The sequence below is a fragment of the Carettochelys insculpta genome, chromosome 7 (assembly GCF_033958435.1).
Source record: "Carettochelys insculpta isolate YL-2023 chromosome 7, ASM3395843v1, whole genome shotgun sequence".
NCBI lineage: Eukaryota > Metazoa > Chordata > Testudines > Carettochelyidae > Carettochelys > Carettochelys insculpta.
In genome coordinates, this window is record NC_134143.1 from 76,373,663 (window position 1) to 76,401,440 (window position 27,778).

Genomic DNA, 27,778 nt, shown 5'->3' on the forward strand with positions numbered 1-27,778 from the left:
GGAAGAAGCTTTACCCTCAGCAACGGCATTACACTTATCAACCACAGCGGACTCAGTATCAACGGGGGTATGATCGGGGTGCCAACAGCAGTACAAGGCCCCTAGATGTCGGCCACAGCAGGGCCGTGCCCCCTCCGGACAAAACATAAGACAGCAGGTTTGACAGGTACGTCGGGGACTGCAAAACCAAGATCGTCTCTCAGTGCCAATCTCAACATATGTTTCACCATCGACTCAAGCCATTCTACTCTCAATGGCAAAGCATCACCACAGACAGATGGGTCTTGGAGATTATAGCCACGGGGTACACAATCCCTTTTCAATCATTGCCACCACCGAACTCTCCCACCAGGCCCCTTTTCAAGGATCCCTCTCACCACACAAAGCTAAAACAGGAAGTGGACCACCTCTTGTTCATAGGGGTGGTGGAGAGAGTACCGGAACAATTCCAGGGGAAAGGCTTCTACTCCTGGTACTTCCTGACACAGAAGAAGACAGGAGGTTGGAGGCCCATCCTGGATTTACAGGCCCTCAACCGGTATTTGCGGAAACAGCGCTTCAAAATGACTACAATTGCTTCCATAATTATGGCACTGGACGATGGAGACTGATTTGCAGCCCTTGACTTACAGGATGCATATTTCCATATAACAATTCATCCGGCGCACAGACGTTTCCTCCGGTTCACAGTAGGCAGAGAACATTTCCAGTACAGAGTCCTTCCATTCGGTCTCTCTTCAGCACCCAGAGTTTTCACCAAAACCCTGGCGGTCGTATCAGCGTATCTACACAGACAAGGTGTTTTCATTTTTCCGTACTTAGACGACTGCCTGCTGAAAGGAACTTCCAAGGCAGAGGTCTTACGAATGATACACATTACCACAAACACATTTACCTCACTGGGCTTCATTATCAACCTCTTGAAGTCAGAAACTGAGCCCACGCAAAATATGGAATTTATAGGGGCCCAAATAGACTCTGCTACATCAAGGGTATACCTGCCTGATGCCCGTTTTCGCGCCATCAAATCCCTGGCACAAGTAATAACGTACAGACCCACTGTTCCAATCCTAACATGTCTACAGCTGTTGGGGCACATGGCGACCACCACATTTGTGGTACAAAACGCCAGACTGCACATGCGAGGCTTGCAGCATTGGTTGGCGAGTGTGTACAAACCAACAGCCCATACCGTTCACAGGATGGTATCACCCACAATGGAGGTGCGAAGGTCACTGGCATGGTGGGCAAACCCCAAGAACCTACTAGTAGGGGTGCCTTTCCGCCAACCGCAAATTACCATTTTTCTCACAACAGATGCATCCCATATGGGATGGGGAGCGCACATGGGCAGCAAAGTCACTCAAGGTTTATGGTCCCCTGTGGAGAAGACACTGCATATAAACATACTAGAGCTCAGAGCAGTGTTCAGTGCGTGCAGGCGTTTTCGAAACTACCTGTGCGGAAAAGTAGTCGGGATAAATACTGACAACACCTCCACCATGTTTTATATAAACCGACAAGGAGGGGCCAGATCTAGTGCACTCTGTGCGGAGGCTGTCCGGTTGTGGAACTGGTGCATTGCCAACAATATAACCCTAAGAGCTTCATACTTGCTGGGCGTCCACAACGTAAAGGCGGACCAACTCAGCAGACACTCTGTGCCCACGCACGAGTGGCAGATCCGTTCCGACCTGCTCCACCGAGTGTTTCACAAATGGGGGTTTCCCCAAATCGATTTGTTTGCCACTCACAACAACAAGAAGTGTCCCTGGTACTGCTCCAGAGCGGGCATAGGACAGGGATCCTTGGGGGATGCCTTCGTGATCCCATGGAAGGGCCCTCTACTCTATGCGTTCCCTCCCACAACATTCATACACAAGGTTTTGGAGAAAGCCAAAAGGGAGAGAGCACGCATGATACTCATAGTCCCAACCTGGGATCTACAACAGTGGTTCCCGCTGCTTCTGCACATGGCACGTCGCTGGCCGTTTCCCCTACCGGCAGTACCGGACCTTCTCACACAGGCTCGGGGGTCAATACTGCATCCACACCCGCAGGGACTCCGCTTACAGGCATGGTCAATCCATGGCTCAGCATTCTAGAGAGCACATGTTCGGAGGGAGTGAAGCAAGTCCTGGAGTGTAGTCGGAGGACTTCCACCAGAAGGACTTATGAGCACAAGTGGACACGATTTACCTCCTGGTGCTCTTCCAAGCAGTTGACACCTCTGGACGCCCCTATAACTACAATTCTGGACTACCTGCTAGAACTCAGACGAGAGGGGCTCTCTCTATCCTCGATAAAGGTTCATCTTGCGGCTATATCAGCTTTTCGACACGAAGAGGGAGGGTCAACCATGTTCGCCCATCCTGTTGTCATGCGTTTCCTAAAGGGGTTGGCAAATCTGTATCCCCCTCGGAAACCGATGCTGCCGTCATGGAGTTTGGACTTGGTCCTCCACACGCTGTCGGGACCGCCCTTTGAACCATTGGCCATGGTCCCCCTCTGGTTACTTACCATGAAGACAACCTTCCTGCTTGCTATTACGTCAGCCCCTCGGGTGAGCGAGCTTGCAGCAATAATGGTCACACCACCCTGCACAGTGTTCTCAAAGGAAGCGGTGGTCTTACGATTACATCCAGCCTTCGTTCCAAAGGTCTGTTCAGAGTTCCACATTAATGAACCAGTAGTATTATCCTTGTTTTATCCTAAGCCTCATAACTCCAGTACGGAGGCACGGCTGCACTTATTAGATGTGAGAAGGGCGTTAGCCTTTTACATAGATAGGACCAAGCCTTTCCGGAAAACGGACAGACTCCTGGTGTCCCTTGCAGCCAGGTCGAAAGGGGAAGGCCTATCTTCACAGAGGATTTCAAACCACATCGTATCCTGCATAAGACTGTGCTATGAGCTTCGCAAGACTCCTCTGCCAGTTCCGCCTAGGGCTCACTCCACTAGAGCAATGGCGGCGTCGACGGCCTTCTTCAAGGGAATCGCACTGAGAGACATCTGCAGAGCAGCGACTTGGTCATCCTACTTTGCCAAGCACTATGCCATACACCGGGTGTTTGATGAGGATACTCGCCTGTTGACAGCAGTCCTTTCAAGGGCAAGCTGCACATAAATCGGGTACCCACCTCCTTTTCTGGGGTTACTGCTGGGTAGTCACCTATTGTGGAGCACCCATGGGGACCGCTCAAAGAAGAAAGAGAAGTTACTCACCTGTGTAGTAACGATGGTTCTTCGAGATGTGTCCCCGTGGGTGCTCCACTACCCACCCGTTCCTCCCCACTTCGGAGCTCTGTTTTGTGTTTTTCAGAGGCATCCGGAGCGGTTGATCAGGAACTGGCGGGGACCGGATCGCGCACGTGACCGTAAGCGCGCGAAGGACTGACGCACATCGGCACATGCGCGACCCGATGGAGACTGCTGGAAATTTCCGATCTGCGGCGCCGGGGCGAGCCCGACACCGACTGTGGAGCACCCACGGGGACACATCTCGAAGAACCATCGTTACTACACAGGTGAGTAACTTCTCTTTTTTTGTGCCACACCTGGCGGTAGCTCCTTTCCTTCCAATATGGGTTTAATAATTGGAAGAGGGATGTGAATAGTTATGTTTTGAGTTTGAGTTAGTTTCTTAGTTTCCCTTAAAGCCGTGTAGGCTGCCAGGAGCACTTTCTCATATGGAGTGTAATTTGCCTGTGACCCCTGCCATGACTTTGAACTGAATTGAATGGGGCGTCGGGGTGCGTCACTCTCTTGCCATAGGGCATAAGACATTCTTGTGATTTCTACAGTAAGACATGGGTCATCGGGGTGGATTGGACCCAGGGCTTGATAAGTATGAATTTCACTTATCAATTGCCTTAATGCCTCCTTGTGAGCAGAGGTCCATTCCCAAGTGGCACTTTTCTTTAACAGATTGTATAGTGGCCGGGCAATTACAGCAAAGCTTGGCACATGTTTTCTCCAAAACCCCAAAGTTCCTAGAATTTGTTTTAGTTGAGCCTTGTCCTCGGGTGACAGTGCCTGGCTGAGTTTCTTTACAGTTTTGTCAGGCACCAACCTTTGCCCTCCCATCCAGACGGTGCCTAGGAATTTCACCTCATGGGAGGGACCTTGGCACTTATTTGGAGGTAAATCTAATCCAAGGTTTTCTAGTACTGTCTTTACCCTGTCCATGGCTTTCTGTAGTTTTTTACATGAATCCCCACCAATCAAAATGTTATCAATATACTGTAATATTTGGCCTTATGTGGCATGGTTAAACCATCTAGGACTTTTGATAATGCACCGTGGCATATTGTGGGTGAATGTTTGAATCCCTGTGGCATCCTCGTGAAAGTATATTGGATGCCTTACCAGGTGAAATTAAATCTGTCCTGATCTGCAGGCTGTAGGGGGACCATGAAAAACATGTCCTTTACATCCAGTACAGCTAGCCACTGTTTGCTTCAGGTTTGTATGTTATTTACAATGTTTACTATACTGGGGACTGCTGCAGTTGGGGGTCCAGGGTTGCTATTTAGTTTGCGGTAGTCTACAGTGAGCCTCCATTTGCCATTAGGCTTCTTTACTGGCCACACTGGTGATTTGTGTGGGGAGTGCGTCCGAATTAATATTCCCTGTTTCTCTAGGTTTTTAATCAATTTTGTTACAGGAGCCACAGGTTTAGCTGGGACATTATGCTGCTTTACATTAGTTACAGCTGATGGGGGGAGGGGAGGAGCTTGGGCTAGCAGGTTTACATGACAGAGGGGAGCTTTCCCCTCGTCCAGAGCTGTTGTGCTAGGTTTACAGCCAGCTCCACATGCCCACCTTTTTCCATTAACGATTCCCTCTTGCCCCTCAGAATATCCATGCCAAGGATATTAGCATTCCCAAGTATTACTTCATGCTTCCGGGGCTGTCTGTAGGGATTTAAGGGAATATCCAATTTTACTTTAACCAGGGGATGGGACACAATAGTGCCATTTACCCCTGTGACTAGCACATTTCTCTGACCAGAAGGTGGAGGACCAAGAAAGTTTTCTCTTTTAATCATGGACAGTTGGGCTCCAGTAGCTACTAGAAAAGACACAGTAGTTGTATTATTTACTGTTACTAGGATCCGGGGGTCATTGCTGGTACTTCCCTCCTCTGCTGATTTTAAGTTGATTTATGCAGAGAGAGGTTTGACCCCCGCTATTTAGTTTCCCTGGTTAATTTTAATTATGGTTATCAGTTTATGTAATTGATGCCTTAGTGGTGAGTAAGGGGTGTCTGAGCTGGGAGGAGCACTAGGCATTACTGCTGTTTTCCCCCACTCAGTGCCCTTTGAGGTTGCCAAGATTTTTAACTTTCCAGTTGGCATCCCATGCAGCAGGTCTCTGGGGTATCCCAGATCTAAACACTGCTTCCACAATTTGGTTTTTAGTTCCTTTTTCTCTGGGGTTATTTCTCGCTTGGGCTTAAAGCCTCCTTGCGTACCCCAAGGATCTCCTGTTAGGCTCTGTACCTTAGCTGTGGGTTGTGATGCCTGTGGTGTTATCTCGTCCTTCCCCCATTCTCGTAGGTTCTTAAGCATATTCCCAAGTAAGGAGTGATAGGTAATTTGGTTATTCTGAGCATGATTTTTCTCAGCTACTGGTAGGGCTTTATAAAATCCGGGAGCTCCTTTAATTATGGGTTGTAAATTTGCTGTTACAACTATCTGCTCCCATGGGCTCCCTTCTTCCCCCCTTCCAGGACCATCACCCCAAAGCATAGCCATCGTGGATATGGTCTGTAGGGCTTCTTTAAGTCCATCCCCGTTGGTCCAAGGGGTGCCAGTGGGTTCACCTCAGTCAGAGGGGTGAATTTCCCATGCCCATCTACAGACAAAAGTTCAGATAGACTTTGGACCTTCCCTGTCTCTGGGGGTGAAGAATACTCCTGCCCCCATATTAACCCTTCCACATTTTTGGGAGGACAGTTGTGCATGGCCGGCTCCTGCATCCTATATTTGGACTAGCCACTCTATTACTCCCTCCCGAGGCTTCTTAATAAACTCTTCCTGAATCTTTCTTAGCTCGGCTGGCTCATAGCTCCGAGTAGTAATTTGGGTTGGCCGCTGTTTCAGCTTATCACACTCAGAAGAGGAACTGCTGTCAGTTTCATTCCCCGCAGCCGCCTCCTTTTTAGGAGTGCGATCCTTTTGATAAGTAACAATAGGTTTCATGCAAATGGGGGTTTTCTCTATCTCATGAGAGAGGTTGCTGGAATACTCATGCTCTGAGGAATTCCAAATGTCCCCATCCCACTCCTCTGGGTCTAGTCAGAGAGCAGCCTCTACTTTGGCTCTATTAATGTGCCTAGATTTGCTCTTCGCTCTATTCCTTCCTCCTTTACCAGAGGAACTAGGTGCTCCTCTAGTTGGCACACATCCTTACTCAGCAGGCGTACCCGGGTATCTAAATTCTGGCATCACTGCCGCAACTCATCTCTCTCCCTCTGCACTCTTTCCAGCTCCAGTTTTACTTCCCTATGACTTCTACATGCTGCCTGCAGGGCACTCTTTAACAGCCAGATACAGGCTCCTTTCCCTTCACCTTTCTTCAACTTACAAGCATTCCTCCACACACAGAACTGTGACCACAGTTCCTCTACATCACCCCAGTTTTTTTCTAACATCTCCTTATCCCACTTTGGGTCACCCCAACCTTCCTGTGCAAAACTCTTTTCTACCTTACTGAAATCAGTGCTGATTATGACTGGCTTCATGTTACTGTACTATAAACCGATATCACAAATCCTGCAATTCCACTACGCCAGTTTTTGTTAGCTGATGGTTAGGTGAGATGCCGCTGTGCCCTTGTATTAATATGAGATTTCAGCTGCCAGGGCAGAGCTCAGTAGTGACCAGGCTGAGAACTGCTAAAAAGCAGCTAGGTTTTTTGTTTTGTGTTTAGTTTGCACAGTAACAGGAGGAGTTAGGTTACCACTTAATCAATTACTTTGTTTATTTATTTAAAAAGTTAATTTCTTACTGTTACAATGTTTGTTTGTTTACCTAGTGAGTTAAGCTCTTGTGGTTACAATTGTTACAAGGTTTATACTTAGATTTAATACCTGCTGTGAACAACTGTACATCTTGGGTGACTTCAATGCAAGAGTTGGAGCTGATTGGGCCTCATGGCCTTCCTGCTTAGGACACTTCGGTGTGGGAAAAATGAATGACAATGGACAGTGTCTCCTTGAACTGTGCACGTACCATAATCTGTGCATCACAAACACATTCTTCCAAACGAAGCCGCAGCACAGAGTGTCATGGAGACACCCACGCTCGAAGCACTGGCATCAACTAGACGTGGTCATCACTAGGCGTAATAATCTCAAAAACGTCCTTCTGACACACAGCTATCATAGTGCTGACTGTGATACAGATCACTCGCTAGTTTGCTCCAAGCTCAAGCTGAGACCCAAGAAGCTGTACTGCTCTAAACCTCCTGGACGGCCCTGCATTGATGCCAGAAAGACAGCAAACTCGGAGAAAGCTGAAAAGTTCAGCGAGACCCTCCAGGAAAATCTGCGCAGCGGCCCTTGGGGCGCCGATGTGACATCCAAATGGCAACATCTGAGGGATACAGTTTACAACACGGCCTTGTCGGTGTTTGGAAGAAGAGCTGGAAACACGAACGACTGGTTCGAAGCTAACTCCGATGAGATGATTCCAGTCATTGAAAAGAAGCGTGCTGCACTCCTGGAGTACAAACGCTCACCGAGCCAGAGTACCCAGCAAGCACTTAGAGCGGCCAGAAGAACAGTACAGCAGACAGCCAGGCGCTGTGCCAACAACCACAGGCTCCAGCTATGCAGCAGCATCCAGACCTGTGCCGACTTTGGTAATCTCAGAGGAATGTACGAGGGTATGAAGAAGGCATTAGGACCCACCCAGAACAAGATGGCACCTCTGAAATCCAAATCTGGTGAAGTCATTGCTGACAAAGCCAAAACAGATGGAGCGCTGGGTTGAGCACTACTCCGAGCTGTACTCACGTGAAAACGTTGTGGTTGACGCAGCCCTCGACACCGTCGAGCTCCTACCAGTAATGGATGAACTGGATCAGGAACCGACTGTGGATGAACTGAAGAGAGCCATTGACAGCACTGCAGCAGGAAAGGCCCCTGGCCAGGATGGTGTACCACCAGAGGTAATCAAGTGTGCCGCAGACACACTCCTGGAACCCCTACATGAGCTACTGTGCCTGTGCTGGAAAGAGGGTGAGGTTCCACAGGATATGCGCGACGCTAACATTGTAACCTTGTATAAGAACAAAGGAGACAGAAGAGACTGCAACAACTACCATGGAATCTCCCTCCTAAGCGTCACTGGTAAACTGTTCGCTCGCGTCATCCTTGGCAGACTCCAGAAGATTGCTGAGAGGGTGTACCCTGAATCGCAGTGTTGATTCCGCGCAGAGAGGTCTACCGTTGACATGGTCTTCTCTCTAAGGCAGCTGCAGGAGAAATGCAGGGAGCAGAGGAAGCCACTCTACATAGCCTTCATTGACCTGACCAAGGCCTTTGACTTGGTCAGCAGGGATGGCATGTTCAAACTGCTTCACAAGATAGGCTGTCCTCCACGGTTACTCAAGATGATCCAGTTGTTCCACGAAGACATGAGAGGAACCATCCAATATGACAGCGCTTTATCGGATGCTCTAAGAATCAGGAGCGGCATCAAACAAGGATGCGTGCTTGCTCCGACATTGTTCGGGATCTTCTTCGCACTCCTCCTGAAGCCTGCCTTTGGATCTTCAACAGAGGGCATCTTGCTGCACACAAGATCTGATGGGAAACTTTTTAATCTTGCAAGGCTGAAAGCTATGTCTAAGGTGCGGGAAGTCCTCATCAGAGACATGCTGTTCGCAGACGATGCTGCTGTAGTGTCTCACACAGAAGACCAGCTTCAAAAACTGCTGGATCTGTTCTCCAAAGCGTTCAAGGACTTTGGGCTTACCATCAGCCTAAAGAAGACAAACGTACTCGGTCAGGATGTTGCTGAATCCCCATCAATCAGCATTGACAGCTATACGTTAGAAGTCGTCCACGAGTTCGTTTACCTCGGGTCCACCATCACTGACACCCTGTTGTTGGACACTGAGCTAAATAGGAGAATTGGAAAAGTGGCCACAACTCTGTCCAGACTCAGCAAGAGAGTGTGGAATAACAACAAGCTGTACACCCACACCAAAATGTAAGTCTACAGAGCCTGCATCCTCAGCACCCTCCTTTATGGCAGCGAGACTTGGACTCTGTATGCCTGCTAGGAAGAGAGGCTGAACGTCTTCCACTTGCGCTGCCTCAGGCGCATCCTTGGAATATCATGGAAGGACAGAGTGACCAACACCGCCATCCTCGATCAAGCTGGAATCCCAACCATGCACACCCTCCTCAGGCAGCGTCGGCTCCGCTGGCTTGGCCACGTCCACAGGATGAACGATGGAAGGACTCCAAAAGACATCATGTATGGTGAGCTAGCCTCTGGCGAAAGACCCCCCGGATGCCCCCAGTTGCGCTACAAAGATGTCTGCAAGAGAGACCTCAGAGAGGTAGACATCGAGCTGGACAACTGGGAAGAACTAGCAGACGTCCGCAGCAGATGGGGGCAGGGGTTATACAAGGGCCTTCAGAAGGGCGAGATGAGGATCAGACAGCTAGCAGAGGAGAAGCGAGTGCACAGAAAGCACAATAAGGACTTGCCAGACACCCACCACATCTGCAAGAGATGCAGCAAGGACTGTCACTCTCATGTGGGTCTTCATAGTCACAGTAGACGCTGTAAATGAAGCCCACAATTGAAACTATGAAGGGCGCGATCCATAGTCTATGCAGACTGAAGGATGCCTACTACTACTACTACTATACTTTGATTACAAATAGTTAGCATACACTCTAATTTATAGATCTATGCTTGTTAAATGCACGCAAAGGAAGTAAAAAGTAAAATACCTAGCAGGTCTTATCCTCACCCCTGTGTTACCAATGTGGCTTGGCCAGTTTTTCTCTGAATCCCTTGGGAAGAAGTTCTTTGTCTCTTTTTCTCCAGGAGTTGGGTATCCCTGGGGAGACCCCCACCCTTCTGTCCGGCAGGAAAGATGTTTGGAGCTTAAATAGGGGGTCTTCTGGACCCCTCTTTTATACTCATTGGGTCATGTAGGCTTTTTTCTTGGTTTAATTGAATTAAACTGTCTGATGCTGGTTTTTACAGGCAGTTCAAAGGCATAGTTTACACCTGTGAGGTAGACAATTGAGGGCATTTATTCCTTAATGGGCCGGGAGATTTTTCTCCTGTCTGGGACAAGTGTTCTGGTGAATCAACTGATGGTAATTAGCCAAGGGCAGGCCGAGGCCCAGCTGTTAATTAGTGCATTGTTCTTAGCTTTGCTCTGGAGCTTTAAAGACCGTGGCTAAGATAAGCCCATCTGCGCTCTCGGGTATTCCAGGGCTGGGCTATTCCTTTTAACCCTTTCGTGCTCTGAAGCACCTAGGGAAGGCAAGATGGAGTAGAGCAAAAGGGGGAGGGGTTCTGTCTGGCTACACCAGGGGGTAGGAATGATGTCATTGGCCTCTGTTTCTCAGAGGCTGGAGATGGATGGCAGGAGACAAGTTTCTTGATCATTGTCTTCGGTCCACCCTTCTGGGGCACCTGGGACTGGCCATTGTCGCCAGACAGGATGGGCTAGATGGACCTTTGGTTTGACCCATTAATGGTCATTCTTATGAGGACTGGGCCAAAATAAATCTAATGGGGTTCTACAAGGAGAAGTGTAGAGTCCTACACTTGGGACAGAAGAATCCCAAGCATTGTTATAGGTTGGGGACTGACTCTAAGATATGATTAAACAGTATGCCCTTGTAGCCAAGAAGGCTAATGACATACTAGGGTGAATTAGGAGCAGCATAGCAAGCAGATCTAGAGAAGTAACAGAGCGGAAGCCGTGCTAGTCTATACACTATCAAAACAAAAAGCAGTCAAGTAGCACTTTAAAGACTAGCAAAATAGTTTATTAGGTGAGCTTTCGAGGGACAGACCCACTTCTTCAGACCATAGCCAGACCAGACCAGACCTAAAGAAGTGGTGGTTCCCTCTCTTTGCACTGGGGAGGTCACATCTGGAATATTGTGTTCAGTTTTGGGCACCCCAGTATTAAAAGGATGTGGATTTGCTGGAGCAGGTTCAGCGGAGGGCAACAAAAATGATTAAGGGGCTGGAGCACAAGAGCTGTGAGGAGAGGCTGAGGGATTTGGGCTTATTTCGTTTTCAGAAGAGAAGAATGAGGGGTGATTTGATAGCAGCCTTCAACTTCTTGAAGGGGAGCTCTAAAGAAGGTGGAGAGAGACTGTTCTCAGTGGTGACAGATGGCACAACAAGGAGCAATGGTCTGAAGTTACAGAAGGAGAGGAGTAGATTGGGTATTAGGAAAAACTACTTCACCAGGAGGGTGGTGAAGCACTGGAATGCTCGTCTAGAGAGGTGGTGGATTTTCCATCCCTAGAGGTTTTTAAGTCCTGGCTTGACAAGGTCCTGGCTGGGATGACTTAATTGGGGTTGATCCTGCTTGGGGAAGGGGGCTGGACTAGATCACCTCCTGAGGTCCCTTCCAGCCCTATGATTCTGTGTGCAAGCTGCCCAGAGCAGCTTCCGGCATGGTACAGCCATGCACAAGCCTCCCAGAATGGCTCTCAGCACAGTGCAGCTTGGCCATACACCAGCTGCCCAGAGCACCTTCCAGCACAGCAAACCCATGTGTGTGCCACCCACAGTGGCTTCTGGCATGGCACGGCCATGTGTGAGCTGCGCAGAGCAAGTGCTCATGCGACCTGGCCATGTGCAAGCCGTCCAGAGCGGCTTCTCACACGACCTAGCCATGTGCAAGCTGCCCAGAGCAGCTCCTCATGTGGCGCCACCACCCACCCAGGGGAAAAAGTTGCCAGAATACCGTTGTGTGGCATTCAAGCAGAAGAAAAGCCCTGCACCTTGGCAATGGTAAAGCCAGGCCGAGCTGATAGGAGCATGCTTTGGGCTAGAGCAGGGAGTTAGAGTATGGAAGGAGGTGAGGGGTCTGCATGGGGGTGCAGCTGGTGATAAGGGGTTTGGGGTGCAGGAGAGGTCTCCCAGCTGGGACCAAGGGGTTCAGAGTGTGAGAGTGGGATCAGGGCTAGGGCAGAGGGCTGGGACATGGAGGGAGGCTCAGAGGTGCAGGCTCCAGCCTGTGCTTACCTCCTCAAGCAGTTCTGGGAAGCAGCGGCATGTCCCCCTTTTGACTGGCTCCTATGTGGAATCATGGTCAGGCAGCTCTGGGTACTGCCCCCACCCCGCAAGTACCCCCCAGCTCCCATTGGCTGAAGTTCCCAGCCTAAGAGGAGTACTTTTCAGTAGTCATTGAATTTCATCCTGTTCACTTCAAACCATTTCTGTAGTTTGTCCGAGTCATGTTGAATTCTAATCCTATCCTCAAAAGCACTTGCAATTCCTCTCCATTTGATATCATTAACAAACTTTACAATCCCCTCTCCAAAAAAGACTTGGCTTGTGGATGCATTAATGACAGATTGGGAGGCTCACTTGGACCACTTGCAAATTAAAGACACCTTATCCCTAAATGACATGGGGCTATATATGAATGTTCAAGATCTGAGTCATCCGACTAGCCCATCTGACACTCCTGCACTGTCCTCGAACTTGATAATGCAGGTCTTCACAGATAATATGACAGTCATACAACAACATCACAAACAACAAGTCATCCAACAACATCACAAATAACAAGACACCTGTTCCTTGCGCCTCAGCCAAGTGGTTACCTGTGTCTGGAATTAGTACCCTCAGTAACACAAGTGTCCATTCACCTCCCAGGAGTGAACAGCAACTTAGCAGATTTCCTGAACAGGACAGTCTGTTACCAGCCAGGAAAGGTCCTTACACAGAGCCAACACAGAACTGATACTCTAGCCATGGAGACTCCCATGAAAGACCTTTTCACCATTAATGACAGCACAGAATGCTAGAACTTTTGCTCCACGTGTTTTCTGAATCCAAGGATGATAACATATGCCCTCCTGCTACAGTGGAACAAGGATTTCCTTGTGCTCCTTCCCACTAATTCTCTTGATTCCTAGGATGATTTCCTTCATGGTACCCAATATAGTACCCTGCCAACACCAGCCCTCCTCTGTTCTTTCTTACTGCCAGAGATAGTAGGCTGGAACTCCCATAGCTCTTGCTCACCAAGTGCACCAGTTACCTTTTCTCTTTGTAAATAGTTTTTTTTTCCTATTTAATTAGTGTATATAGTTAGTAAGGCAGAAGTATTAACCCTACATAGGGGTCATTTCCCCCCAGAGGAGTTATTCTCTCTGTTGTCCTCAGAGCCATGGTATGCCACTGTTTGCAAGGTTCAAGACTTGTCAGGACTGCTCCAGGCACATACCAGAAATTTACCCACATTTCTCCTGCTGCATTGCTTGGGGGAGGGTCACCAAAAAGAGCGCTGTCGCATTTGTTGAGAATTTCGACCAAGGACAGTAAAAGACATAAGGCAGTAGCTCAAAGTCTTATTAATGCAGAAGGCTCTGTGCCTTCAATCCAGCCCTGGCCCTTGGGATCTGGCGCCAAGCACATCTTCATTGGCTCATAGTGCCCTGGCACTGTCAGCCATGGCACCAAGGAGGAACATCCTGAGACACTACCACTCGTCAATACAGAAGTTGTCTAGTCAGCACTGCTCCTGATCTCCAGTGCCTCAAAAAAGAAAGAAGCCAGATGGCTGACCATCCCTCTAATTCCCCTGCCAGGCAATGTCAATTTACCCCGTGGATGACTGGTTGATTCCACAGCCTTACTAGTGACTGGGCCTGCTGCAGGAGCCTTCAACACCTGAGGCTTTTCAAGCAACCAAATGTATGGCATCATTTACTTTTCCTAGGCAAGACAAGTCACTGATGCCGGTGGTGCCCATCATGCCTGTGGGCCATATCTAAGGGGAAGCCAGCAATGATGCTGAGGCATTCCTCATTGCCGAGTACTGAACTTCAGGCTCCTAGTAGATAGTACAGCTCCCAGTGGCCCATCAGTGCCACCTCAGCTCTACCATGGTCTTTGGTGTTGGAGACTTCTGCCTCAGCGTCAGACTCTTACCACTTTGGGTGCAGTTCTGGAAGATCCACATCAAGGTACCAATTTTCCCACCATTTGGCACAGTGCCTCCACAGTGTCAGAACGTCTCATGTTGGCCCTGGACCCCCTGGACTTTTCATCAGTCACAGTGGGATTTCTAGGGGCACCATTTGGCATCTTCCTCTGTGCCTTCTGCTTCCTTTGTCCTGCTTTTAGGACTGCTAGCAAAGGTGATGACACCATCAAAGGTTCCCTCTGTGGCACTAGTAGTCCCAGTGCCACAGATTTTGGTACCTGTGGCGATGTCAGTCCCTCTGTCAGTGCTGATATTCTTCCATGCTGGTGCCTTCCAGAGTTATACCTGTGCTGTTGACCTTGGCATTGGTGCTGTTGCAACAGTCCTCACAGAATCACAATCACAGGGCTAGAAGGGACTTCAGGAGGTCATCTAGTCCAGCCCCCTGCTTCAAGCAGGATCAACCCTCACTAAGTCATCCCAACCAGGACTTAAAAACCTCAAGGGATGGAGAATCCACCACCTGTCTAGGCAACGCATTCCAATGCTTCACCACCCACCTGGTGAAGTAGTTTTTCCTAATATCTAACCTACACCTCTCCCTCTTCAACTTCAGACCATTACTCCTTGTTCTGCCATCTGACACTACTGAAAACAGTTTCTCACCCTCCTCTTTAGAGTTCCCCTTTAGGAAGTTGAAGGCTGCTATTAAATCACACCTAAGTCTTCTCTTCTGTAAACTAAACAAGCCCAAATCCCTCAGCCAATCCTCATAGGTCTAGTGCTCTGGCCCCTTAATCATTTTTGTTGCCCTCCGCTGAACCTGCTCCAGCAAATCCACATCCTTTTTACACTGGGGAGCCCAAAACTGGACACGTTATTCAAGAAGTGGTCTCACCAGTGCCGAATAAGAGGGGAATAACTACTTCTCTAGATCTGCTTGAAGTGCTCCTCCTAATGCACCCTAATATGCCGTTAGTCTTCTTGGCTACAAGGGCACACTGTTTACTCATATCCAGCCTTTCATCCACCATAGCCCTTGGGTCTCTTTCCACCATACTGCTGCTGAGCGAGTTGGTCCCTAGCTTGTAACAATGCTTGGGATTCTTCCACCCCAGATGCAGGACTCTACACTTCTCCTTATTGAACCACATCAGATTTCTTGTGGCTCCGTCCTCCAATTTATCCATGTCACTCTGGATTCTCTCTCTACCCTCCAACGTATCTACCTCTCCCCCTAGTTTTGTGTCATCTGCAAACTTGCTGAGGGTGCAATCCAGTCCCTCATCCACGTCATTAATAAAGATGTTGAATAAAAATGGCCCCAGAACTGAGCCTTGCGGCACTCCGCTTGAAACCAACCACCATCCAGATAGGGCCATTGACCACTACCCATTGGGCCCGACTGCCAAGCCAGCTTTCTATCCATCTTACAGTCCAAGGATCCAATCCATATTTCCTTAACTTATAGACAAGAATGTTGTGGGATACTGTATCAAAAGCCTTGGTGAAGTCAAGGTATATCACATCCACTAACTTCCCCATGTCCACAGAGCTTGTTACCTCGTCGTAGAAGCTAATCAGATTGGTGAGGCAGGACTTGCCCCTGGTGAATCCATGTTGGCTACTTTTGATCACTTTCCCTTCTTCCAAGTGCTCCAAAATGTATTCGTCGAGGATTCCCTCCATTTTCTTACACAACCACTGCCAGAATCTGCCTCAAACATCTCAACCACACAACAGCATGTATCTGCATAGTACAACAAGCCAGACTGAGGCTCCATCCGCTCCAGTTGTGGTTAGCGTCAGTGTATCAAGCAGTCTGGGACAAAGTGGAAATAGTCCACCCTCCCTCACCTAGTAGTTCACTCCCTTCTTTAGTGGAACAACCCAACTGAGGTTTGTGCATGGAGTTGCATTTCTCAGCCCCCCAACCCTCAGTAGTTTTAGTGATGAATACTTCTGATTTGGGATTGGTGGATGTCTGGAAGGTCTCAAGACCCAGGGTGTATGGTCTCTGGAAGACCTCAAGTTACACATCAATGTCAGGGGAACTCAGGGCAAGCTTGGCTTTTCACACTTTCAGGGATTGCTTTGCAGGCCATTGTGTGTCTGTTAGGATGGGCAACACAATGGCAACATTCTATATCAAAAGAGAGGTGTACATGCTCCTCTCCCCTGTGCCAGGAAGCCCTCCAGATATGAGGCTTTTGCGTAGAGTACCCTATTCTACTGCACATGTCTTACCGCCCAGGACAGTACAACAACCTTGTGGATCACCTGAGCTGGTCCTCCCATAATCGTAAGTGGTCCCTTTGCACTGAAGTGGTGGCCTCAATTTTCCAAAAGTGGGGGTTTCCCCTCACAGACCAGTTTGCTTCTCACCTCAACAGGAAGTATTAGCAGTTTTTCTCCTTCTAGAGCCAGAGTCAGGGTTCCACCACAGATGGCTCTCATATCCTCTGGCAAAGCCTGTTGCTGCACACCTTTCCTTCCATCCCATTGCTCCAGGGAGTGCTATTGAAGATCAGACGAGAGCATGTACAGATCATTCTTATTGCTCCAGCTTGGCTATAGCTATACAGCTGTAGCTCCAGATGCTTTTCTACATGTCAGTGGACACACCCATCGTGCTGCCTCAGAGGCAAAATCTCCTCACACAGGACCACAGGTGACTTCACCATTGGAACCTAAAGTCACTTCACCTCACAGCATGGAGGCATAGTGGCTAAATCCCCCTGAACTGGCCTAATCAGAAGAAGTTACGTCCTCATCGGCAGCATAAAGACTTAGAGTTACATACCTACTTAAACGGTGGAGATTCTACATATGGGCTACACAAAGAAATATTCCTCCTCCTACAGTCTTGATTCAAGTGTAGGAGATAATCCAGAATAAATGGAAAGAGAGGGTCTGTCCATTCCCTCAATAAGGGTATAATTAGAAGCCATTTCTGCCTTCCACCCTGTTTCCCATAGTTGTTCCTTATTTGTGAACCCTATGGTTACTCGATTCTTTAAGGGCCTTTATCCATACATTTGCCAACCTGTCCCTCCTTGGGATCTTAACTTAGTCCTTAGTAAACTTATGGGTCCCCCCGTGAATCATTGGCTAATTGGTCCCTGTTACATCTTTTGTGTAAAGTAGCATTTTTGGTAGCCATTGCTTTGGCTAGGAGAGTCCTAGAGTTGAGAGCTCACCCTTCAGAATGACCATATACTGTTTTCTTTCAGAACAAGGTACAACTTAGAGTGCATCCCACTTTTCTTCCGACGGTGGTATCTCAATTCCAACTGAACCAGGATATTTTCCTTCCTGTGTTTTATCCCAAACCCCACTCCACTTCCAGGCAGCAGAGCCATCATACCCTAGATCTACATAGACGGAACCAGACCGTTCCAGAAATCTGTCCAGTTTGTGGCAGTGGCAGGCAGAATGAAGGGTCACTCAGTGTCACCCCAGCATAACTTCTGCCCATTACAGCTCATTCTACTACAGCACAAGCATTCTCCATGGCCTTTTTAGCCCAGATCCCTGCTCATGAATTTGTAGGGGCTGCTACTTGGTCTTCAGTACATACATTTATTGCGCACTATGCCATTACTCAGTAAGCCAGAGATGATGCAGCCTTTGGGACAGCAGTTTTGCAATCAGCTGGTCTCTCTGACCCCATCACCTAGCCATTGGCATGGGAATGATCTGATTGGAATACACATGAACAACAAGCACTTGAAGAAGAAAAGATGGTTACATACCTTCTCATAACTGTTATTCTCCAAGATGTGGTGTGTTCTTCCAATACCCACCTTCCTTCTCCACTGTTGGAGTAGCTGGTAAGAAGGAACTGAGGAGGGGAGGGGTTGGCAAAGCTCTATATTGAGCACCCAGACACTGCAATGACAAAAATTTTCCAGCCGTCATCCACACACGCACACCTATTTGGAATAGACATGAACATCGCATCTCAAAGAACAACAGTTACAAGAAGGTATGTAGCTGTCTTTTGTTGAGTGTATTTATCCATTATATATCAAGACTAACTGCACCAGCATTCAGGTATTTTCTTTCACCTTTTTCAGACATGTGCCCCATCAGACATTTTCAAGGCAGAGATGTGTAGTAAGCTGCTGACTTCTGTCAAGCACTGTGCCTTGGACTTAGCTGATCAAATGACAAGTTTAGGAGAGTAGAACAACAATACCTATTTGACTGATGCAGCTGGAATCCCTCATTCCCACTGTCCTGAGGGGGTATTACTTGCCACTCACCTACAGTGGGGAAAAAATAGACATATTTACAATATAGATACTGTAAATCTTCAAAATGTTGTCAGTATCGATTTCATGACCTGCTCTGAGAGTTCTTGGTTACCAGGAACTTCAAATTATGAGGGGACTGAGGGAGTGTCATGGTTGTTCTGCTTTTTGCACACTCTCATGAGAGCCTGAGCACTGTGCACAGCATTGCATGTGTGACCCCAACAGATCAGCAATTCCAAAAGTGTAGTCCTGCACGTATGAGGTACATGTGCACTCATGTAGGAATAACACTGACATAAACATCTAGGAGAACCACAGCGACTGCAGGCCAAATAACTATTCTTCTGTACTTCTCTGTAAAGTGCCCAATTCTTCATTTTGAAGGGGGAAGAGAAAGGGGCATACTCACAAATGAAAGTAGTATATTTTTTATACCTCACTGAAACACTTACCTGTAATATGCCTGACCACAGTGTCAGAGTTCTTTTGACTTTAAAAATATGATCAATATGCAGAAGATGGTAGTAATAGCTGGTACAGACTTCTTGCTATATAGAGCCACACCAGTTATTTCCGGCAGACATTACCTCTGGAGAAACATGCTCTAGGACGGAAGATGTCTCTGTGGCTCTGGCCATGCTAAGCTGTTGATGTTTTTCTTTTTCTCCAGTCCTCCAGCATGACCATGGTGCCTTTGACAACCGTTGTTGCCTTCACTGATGTGACAGAATGGCCAGAACCTCCACGTAGCCAGCCCAGCACATACTGGAAACTCCCATTTGACTTCTTCTTCCCCTTCAAGGTAGCACTGAGTCGGGGGATAAGTTGTCGAGGAGACATGTCTGGTGCTTTCCTGATGACTCTCTCACTCTGCAGCATTCTCAGTTTCTGAAGAGTGAAGCCTGGTGCTCTTCTCTTAATGGCAACATTTGTGCCTATATAGTATCGGGGGGCTCATTGCATTCTGCTCTATCCTGATGCAATACCTGGTGTCTGTTCCTCAACTGGTTGACTGTAACCTAAATATTCCATTGTGTTCATGTGAACATCAAATAAATCTGTCAGCTAGAAAAGTCAGATGTTTCACCGAGCAGCGATACAGTCAGCATATGACACAGACCAAAGATGCTTTTGTCACTTGTGGTTCTTCCATTTATGCAACCCCTTTATGCAGATTTGTGAAAGTCAAGCCAGTGATGCTCATGTGAGACAGGAAAGCAGAAAGAGCAGTCTCTGTGTGGAACGAAGAGAAAAAAGGGAATGAAAATGAATTCTCTTTATTCTGTCTCCTACAAGAAAAAAAAGACCCTTCCAAGCTGCGAGGTATTAAGAGAAGTGTGGCTTTCATTTCTGGTTTCTCTCCTCACTAGTGAGGAGTCTGGAACTCACTTTTTCAGCTCCCTATTATAGAAGAGCCTCATCTTCCCATGTGCAATTGTAATTCATATATTTTTAAATATGTTGTAATTTATTCAATGATAGCTTCTGTATGAAACCCCCAGCTCCCCTGTGACTGGTTTTAGAATGTATGTTTTTGTTATGGGATCCAAATCATTATTCAGTGAGTGAGACTATAATGACCCATGGACTATGGCCCATTTTAAATAAGATGGCCGTGTGTCAATCCCTGTGCCAATCTTTATCTCCTATTTTTGTATTAGCCTCTTAAAATAAAAGTGTCAGTTGAACATGCATTGCTTTAAAAATTGTTTTTATTTGCAAGATGTGCATACAAGATGTAAGAAATTATGGAGATTCTGTCGTCTGGGATTATTCTCCTGGGAATTTTATGCTTTGGTGCCTTCGTAGCTCTCTTTTCCAACCTCCCAGTTCCTTCCTCAGGCCTGTGGGCTCAGTACCACTCCCCACCTGTAGTTGTGTAAGATTCTTTAAAACTGGGAAGTGCTACTGCTTCAGGTCCAAGCAGAAAGGCAGTATTGGCAACGACCGCCATTGTGAATGTTGGATGGCATATATGAAATGGGCCATTGTGAGCAGTCAGAGTTGGAGATTAAAGTTAAATATTTTAGAAAAGATTTGCAATTTATTATGAGACTGCAATCTCATGCAGTACCTAGGCTTTGTGTAAGAAACATAAGCATGACAAAGAAAACAGAAAATTTAAGACAGAATGGGAGGAAGATTTTGTATTCACTGTTAAAGATGGCAATCCCCTGTCCCCCCTATGCAAAGTGAGCAACTTGAAACATCACTACAAAATTAATCAATAACTTTTCATGTAAATACTCTCCTGAATCATAATTAAGTATAAACAAATATTAAAATCATGCCTAAACAGTCAGACTCTACTTTTGGCATTCAGTAAAGAAGGAGACAAGCACTGAAGCTAGTTTTGTTACATCATGCACAATGGCTCATACTAAATAGCCATATTGTGAGGGAGAATTTCTTAAAACATGTTACAGAAGATGTTGCAATTTTAGATCCCAGTAACACAAAACTTTAACAACTAATAAAGCATACTCCAATTTTGTGTCACACTACACACCGGTGTATCTCCTAGGTTAGTGATGATGTTTCAAGCAACATGTAAAATAATCTGGTGAATTCTCTAGTATTCATCCTAGCCGTCAATGAATCCACAGATATTGAAGCTAAAACACAACTAGTGATATTGTTTGCTATGTTTCCACAGATGGCATTGTGAAAGGAGAAATGTTGGACTTCGTGGAGCTAAAAGAAACAACCCATGGTGGTGTTGTAAAGAATGAATTAGACAAAGCATTGACAAGTGATGATGTACCACTGGATAAACTTGTCAATGTTGCAACAGGTAGAGCACCTGCAGTGTTGTGGGGATGGGGCACAAGGAGTAGGTCTTATCAGACTCTTGAAAAGCTATCCCAGATTTTGTAATTTCTCCCAGTTCATTGCATAATCCATCATGAACATATTGCAGCCTTATACTTCAACAGTGAAAATATTGCAAAAACAGTCCTAGAAATTTCATCTGCTCAAATGGGAAAATGCATGGACAGCTGAAAAATTTCATCAAAGAGCTGGAGTACGTATTGTGAGGTTGTTAGGAATCAATCGTGACCTAAATAGGTTTGTGGAACTGTTGGAGCCTGTCAGTGCTTTTAAGGAAAAGTCCTATTTACAATTGGAAGATGAGCAATGGATGTAGGATCTGATGTATTTTACTGATACTATATAGCATCTGCAAACCTCAACTTGGGACTACAAAGAAAGGAAAGATTATGTTTATCCTTACTCAGTGTTCAGCTTCCAGGACACGCTAAAATTTCTGAAAAGAGACAAAGCTAAGCGACTTCAATGACTTTCTCTGTCTCAAAAGTGTAGAGTAAACACATTCTCTGAAATAGTAATATAAGATCACAAACTCAGGAATACTGCAGTAAATTACAAGGACTGCTTGATTAATTTCAGGCCAGATTTTAAGATTTGCAGAAGTTGAGAGCCTGCTTTGCCTTTCTTATAAACCCTAATGTGATCAACAATGGAAGTCCAATTCCCAGAACCCATGATTACAGAAGTATCTACTGTAGAAATGGAAGTACTGGAACTCCAAGAGGTCCAGGCTGTAAAGATGATGCATAAATCATAATGTACAATTGAATTCTAGAATCAGGTGTTAGGAACAACATATCCTCAACTCACCAGAGGTAATCAAGTTTGCCACAGACACCCTCCTGGAACCCCTCCATGAGCTGCTGTGCCTGTACTGGAAAGAGGGAGAGGTTCCACAGGATATGCACGACACTAACATCATAACCTTGTATAAGAACAAAGGAGACAGAAGCGACTGCAACAATTACCATGGAATCTCCCTCCTAAGCATCACTGGTAAACTGTTCGCTCGCGTCATCCTCAGCAGACTCCAGAAGATTGCTGAGAGGGTGTATCCCGAATCACAGTGCGGATTCCACGCAGAGAGATCTACCATTGACATGGTCTTCTCTCTGAGGCAGCTGCAGGAGAAATGCAGGGAGCAGAGGAAGCCACCCTATATTGCCTTCACCAACCTGACCAAGGCCTTCGACTTGGTCAGCAGGGATGGACTGTTCAAACTGCTCCCCGAGACAGGCTGTCCACCACAGTTACTCAAGATGATCCAGTCTTTCCATGAAGACATGAGAGGAACCATCCAATATGACGGCACATTATCGGATGTTTTCACCATCAGGAACGGCATCAAACAAGGATGCGTCCTTGCTCCGACATTGTTCGGGATCTTCGCACTCCTCCTGAAGCATGCCTTTGGATCTTCAACAGTGGGCATCTTTGCGCACACAAGATCTGATGGGAAACTGTTTAATCTTGCAAGGCTGAAGGCTAAGTCTAAGGTGCAGGAAGTCCTCATCAGAGATTTGCTGTTCGCAGATGACGCTGCTTTAGTGTCACACACAGAAGACCAGCTTCAGAAACTGCTGGATCAGTTCTCCAAAGCATGCAAGGACTTCTTTAGGTTGATGGAAAGCCTGAAGACAAACGTACTTGGTCAGGATATTGCTGAACCTCCATCAATCAGCATTGACAACTATTCGTTAGAGGTCGTCCATGAGTTCGTTTGCCTCGGGTCCACCATCACTGACAACTTGTCGTTAGAGACTGAGCTAAATAGGAGGATCGGAATAGCAGCCACAACTCTGTCCAGACTCAGCAAGAGAGTGTGGAACAACATCAAGTTGTACACCCACACCACTACAGAGCCTGCATCCTCAGCACCCTCCTTTACGGCAGCAAGTCTTGGACCCTGTACGCCCGCCAGGAAAAGAGGCTGAACATCTTCTACTTCTTCTTCGAGTGTCCCCGTGGGTGCTTCACATTAGGTGTCGGGCTCGCCCGGCGCCGCAGATCGGATCTTCCAAGCAGTTTCTGCCAGACCGTACATGCGCTGGTGCGTGCCGCTCCCTTGCGCGCTCCTGGCCATGTGCGCGATCCGGTCCCCACCAGTTCCTCTTAACCGCCGTCGGCTGCAGATGGAATCCGACTAGGCTACGGCCAAGTTACCGTATTCAATGGTTTTTAGCTGTTTTCTTTAAAGTTTTCAAGTTCTTAGTCTATTGTTAAGTTAGCCAGTTGTAATTTTCAAAAAAAAAAAAAAAAAACAAAAAAAAAACCAAGAAACAACAAGCGGGACGGAATTCAGTCCGGTCCTCGTAACAAGCGGAGCACTGGAGGCCAGGAGCCTAGGGCCATTAGCCCTCTTGCTGCAGCAGGCTATCCGAGAGGGGGAAAACAGCACAGAGAAGGTGCTAAGTACCCCATTAACAACTAAAAGACTCACCAACAATGTCCTCTTCAGGATTCAAGAAATGTGAGTCTTGCCGAGAGGCAATGCCAGCGTCTGATGGGCACAGTCACTGTATAAGGTGCCTTGGGGAGTCCCATGTCATGCAGAAATGCTCCTTCTGTGCAAAATTAACAGCCAGAGCAAGGAAGGACAGGGAGATGCGGCTTAAAATGCTGCTCTTCAACAAGGCCCTCCAGCCAGACGTGCCGGAGCGGCCGCAGCAGGAGGGACCCTCCGGGGCCCATAAAAGGAAAGCTGCCTCCCTCACCCCATCAGCGCAAAAACGGAGGAAAGTCTCCCCAACCCGATCCCTGCCGGCAGCAACAGCGAGCGGGACGGGAGGAGCGCACAGCCCCCAGCCGCAGCAACAGCTGATCGGCGGCGGCACGGAGAGCCACGTGGAGGTGGCTCAGCCTCCAATGATCAAACAGCCGCCCCGCACTGCAGGCAGGGCGGCAGCTAAACAAGTGCTGGTACCGGCGGCACTGCAGGCAGCGGCACCGACCCCTGGGGAACCGGCGGTGCAGAGCGTGCAGGCACGCAGCCTGCAGGCACCGGAGGACACCGCCCGCGCGGCACCGCCCAAGAGTGTGCCGAGCGCGGCACGGATGGGGCCGAGATCCCCTGCACGTCAGGGGGCGGAGCCACCCCCTCAAGGGAGAGGGAAGGTTGCACAGAAAACAAGGCACCGCAGCCCCTCTCCAGACAGGGCTGCAGAGTTGCTTTCTCTCAGCCCTCCGCTCATGCTGCGGACTCCAACTAGAAGGCAGGGGTCCCCCCTAGCCTACCCGGAGCCCCTGTCTCCATTTTTACAACCAGTCTCGCCCTGGTTGGGACCACCCTCACCCTTTTCTTGGGGTTTGAGCCGCTGGAGTACTATCACAAATCGCTCTCTCCAGTGTCCCATGTCTCTCGACGATCTCGCTTCCCCAGACGCAGGGGGTACGCACCACGGGAGTGGTCCAGGTCACCTTCCCAAGAACAGTGCCCATGCTGCCATGGTCGTCCCTATCACGCGGGGCATAGATGGCACCGGCATTCTACCAGGGAAAGATCCCCACAGACGGTCCCGTATCCCCGACGGCAATCGCGAACGGGGACAGAGACTCGAGTATCTCAGGGGGAACTGGTTATGGAACCCCGAGATTTTCCCTCGCAAGCTTCCAGCGAGCGGATGTACCATCGCCAACAGGAACCGGAAGGGTCCAGAGAGGCGCATCCTAGTGGTTCCTCTCTCTCCTCCCCAGACGAGGCTACGGCCCCGGGGGACATCCATCCTCCGGACGATCTCAAACAGTTTCAAGAGCTGTTTAAAAGGGTGGCCTTCACGCAACGCATCCAGACAACAGAGGTGCAAGAGAAACACCATAAGCTCCTCAAAAATCTGAGACCTCCGGCCTCTTCCAAAATAGCAATACCGCTTGACGAAGCAATCTTGGAGTCCGCCACTACGATAAGGCAGACCCCTGCGACTATTCCGCCTGTCCACAAGAGAGTGGACAAGAAATACTTCGTGCCGGCGAAGGGCATGGAGTTCCTGTTCAGCCACCCACAACCAAATTCCTTGGTGGTAGAGTCATCGCAACAAAGATCAAAGACATCTCAATTCAAGACAGGGGGAACAGACAAAGATGCCAAGAAGCTAGAGCTGTTCGGCAGAAAGGTCTACTCCTCCTCCACACTACTGTTGCGAATGGCAAATTACGCAGCGCATCTAGCGAACCACAATTTCGACAACTACACTAGGTTAACCGCCCTCATGGACTCGCTTCCAGAGGACAAGAAACCGCTGCTCAAGGCCATCGTGCAAGAAGGCTACGCGGCCTCGAGGACAAGAGTTCAGATCGCCCTGGATGTTGCGGACACAGCAGCACGCTCCACAGCTATGGCAGTGGTGAAGCGAAGGGAGTCCTGGCTCCAGACTTCGGGTATACCGAGGGATCTGCAGGCAAAGATCGTCGATCTTCCCTTCGACACGCAGAAGCTGTTTGCTGAATCAACTAACCCGGTCCATCGTTCCAGTAAAGATTCAAGAGCCACACTTTGGACCCTGGGGATTTACACCCCTCCATACAGAAAGAAAAAGTACTACCCTCAACAAAGATGGTACCAGTACCAGCAACAGCGTCCCCAGTACCACAGGGGTTACGAGCAAGGGCGACATCAACAGCACCAGCAGTACAGAACTCCCAGGCGACGTTCCCAACAGAGCCGTGCGTCCTCGGGGCAGGGCCAAAGGCCACAAGTTTGACACACAGATCCAGGGCTGCGCCATCACTACCATCGCACAAGGTCATCCGACGCTGTTATTCCACCATCGCCTCCGACCATTCTACGACCAGTGGCAAAGGATCACCACAGACAAATGGGTGCTGGAGATCATAGCCACGGGGTACGCCATCCCCTTCCAGTCGCTCCCACCACCACGACCTCCACCCAGGCCCCACCTCCAGAAGGCCTCCCACGTAGCGAGGCTCAAGCAGGAGGTAGACCATCTCATGCTCATAGGGGCAGTGGAAAGAGTGCCGGAGCAACTGCAAGGGAAAGGGTTCTACTCGAGGTACTTCCTCACGGAGAAAAAGACAGGAGGCTGGAGGCCCATCTTAGATCTTCGAGGCCTCAACCTGTACCTGCGCAAGCAACACTTTCGGATGATCACAATCGCCTCCATCCTTACGGCACTGGACGATGGAGATTGGTTCGCAGCCCTCGACTTACAAGACGCGTATTTTCACATAACTATCCATCTGGCTCACCGACGATTCCTACGGTTCATGGTAGGCAAAGAACATTTTCAATACAAGGTCCTACCGTTTGGCCTCTCCTCGGCCCCCAGAGTCTTCACCAAGACCTTGGCAGTGGTGTCAGCCTACCTGCACAGACAGTGGGTATTTATATTCCCATATCTGGATGACTGCCTACTCAAAGGGGCCTCGAAGGAAGAGGTACTACGCATGATACACGTCACAGCAGGCACGTTCTCTTCGCTTGGCCTGGTTATCAATCTGGCAAAATCAAAGATAGACCCCACACAGGACATAGAGTTCATAGGGGCACGCATAAATTCTATTACAGCGAGAGTGTATCTACCAGAGACACACTTTCGGGCCATCAGCTCCCTTGTGCAAGTCATCACCTTCAGCCCTACGGTGCCGGTTCTGACGTGCTTACAGCTGCTGGGCCACATGGCAGCAGCGACGTTCATAGTACAGAACGCCAGGTTACACATGCGCAGCATGCAGCACTGGCTGGCGAGCGTATACAAACTGGCAGCACACACCGTTCACAGGGTGGTGTCGCCCACAACAGAGGTGCGCAAATCCCTGCAATGGTGGGTAAACCCCAAGAACATGCTAACAGGGGTACCCTTCCACCAACCACAAATATTGGTTTTTCTTACCACAGATGCCTCCCACATAGGGTGGGGAGCACACATGGGTGAAGAGCTGACGCAAAGACTGTGGTCCTCCACGGAACAGTCACTGCACATAAATATACTGGAGCTCAGAGCAGTGTTCAACGCCTGCAGACACTTTTGAGACCATATACAAGGCAAAGTAGTCAGGATCAGTACAGACAATACCTCCACCATGTTTTATATAAATCGTCAAGGAGGAGCTCGGTCCCGTGCCTTATGTGCGGAAGCAGTCCAGTTGTGGAACTGGTGCATCACCAACAATATAACCTTGAAAGCCTCGTACTTACCAGGCGCTCACAATGTGAAGGCAGACCAGCTGAGCAGGCATTTCGCACTCACGCACGAGTGGCAGATCCGTCCCAATCTGCTACGACCGATTTTTCACTCATGGGGCTTTCCCCAGATAGACCTGTTTGCCACTCAACACAACAAGAAGTGCCCACGATTCTGCTCCAGGGCAGGACTGGGACGGGGGTCCCTGGGGGACGCATTCGCGATCTCCTGGAGGGGCCCCCTGCTTTACGCTTTTCCTCCCACAGTGCTGATCCACAAAGTCTTGCAGAAAGCCAGGAGGAAAGGAGCCTGAATGATCCCGATAGTCCCAACGTGGGATCGACAGCAATGGTTCCCCCTACTCCTGCGCATGTCGGACCGTCCACCG

At 48.5% G+C, this 27,778-nt stretch overlaps 1 protein-coding gene across 1 annotated transcript in view; it reads left to right on the top strand.

The window, feature by feature from the left end:
* TCTN3 (tectonic family member 3) overlaps nucleotides 1-20,113 on the top strand; it is a 144,432-nt gene extending 124,319 nt beyond the window's left edge. The window contains exon 14 of the mRNA XM_074999389.1: nucleotides 19,092-20,113. Within this exon, the coding sequence (XP_074855490.1) occupies nucleotides 19,092-19,313 (222 nt within the window). The 3' untranslated portion in view covers nucleotides 19,314-20,113. The remainder of the gene's footprint in view (nucleotides 1-19,091) is intronic.
* Nucleotides 20,114-27,778: the final 7,665 nt, after the last annotated feature.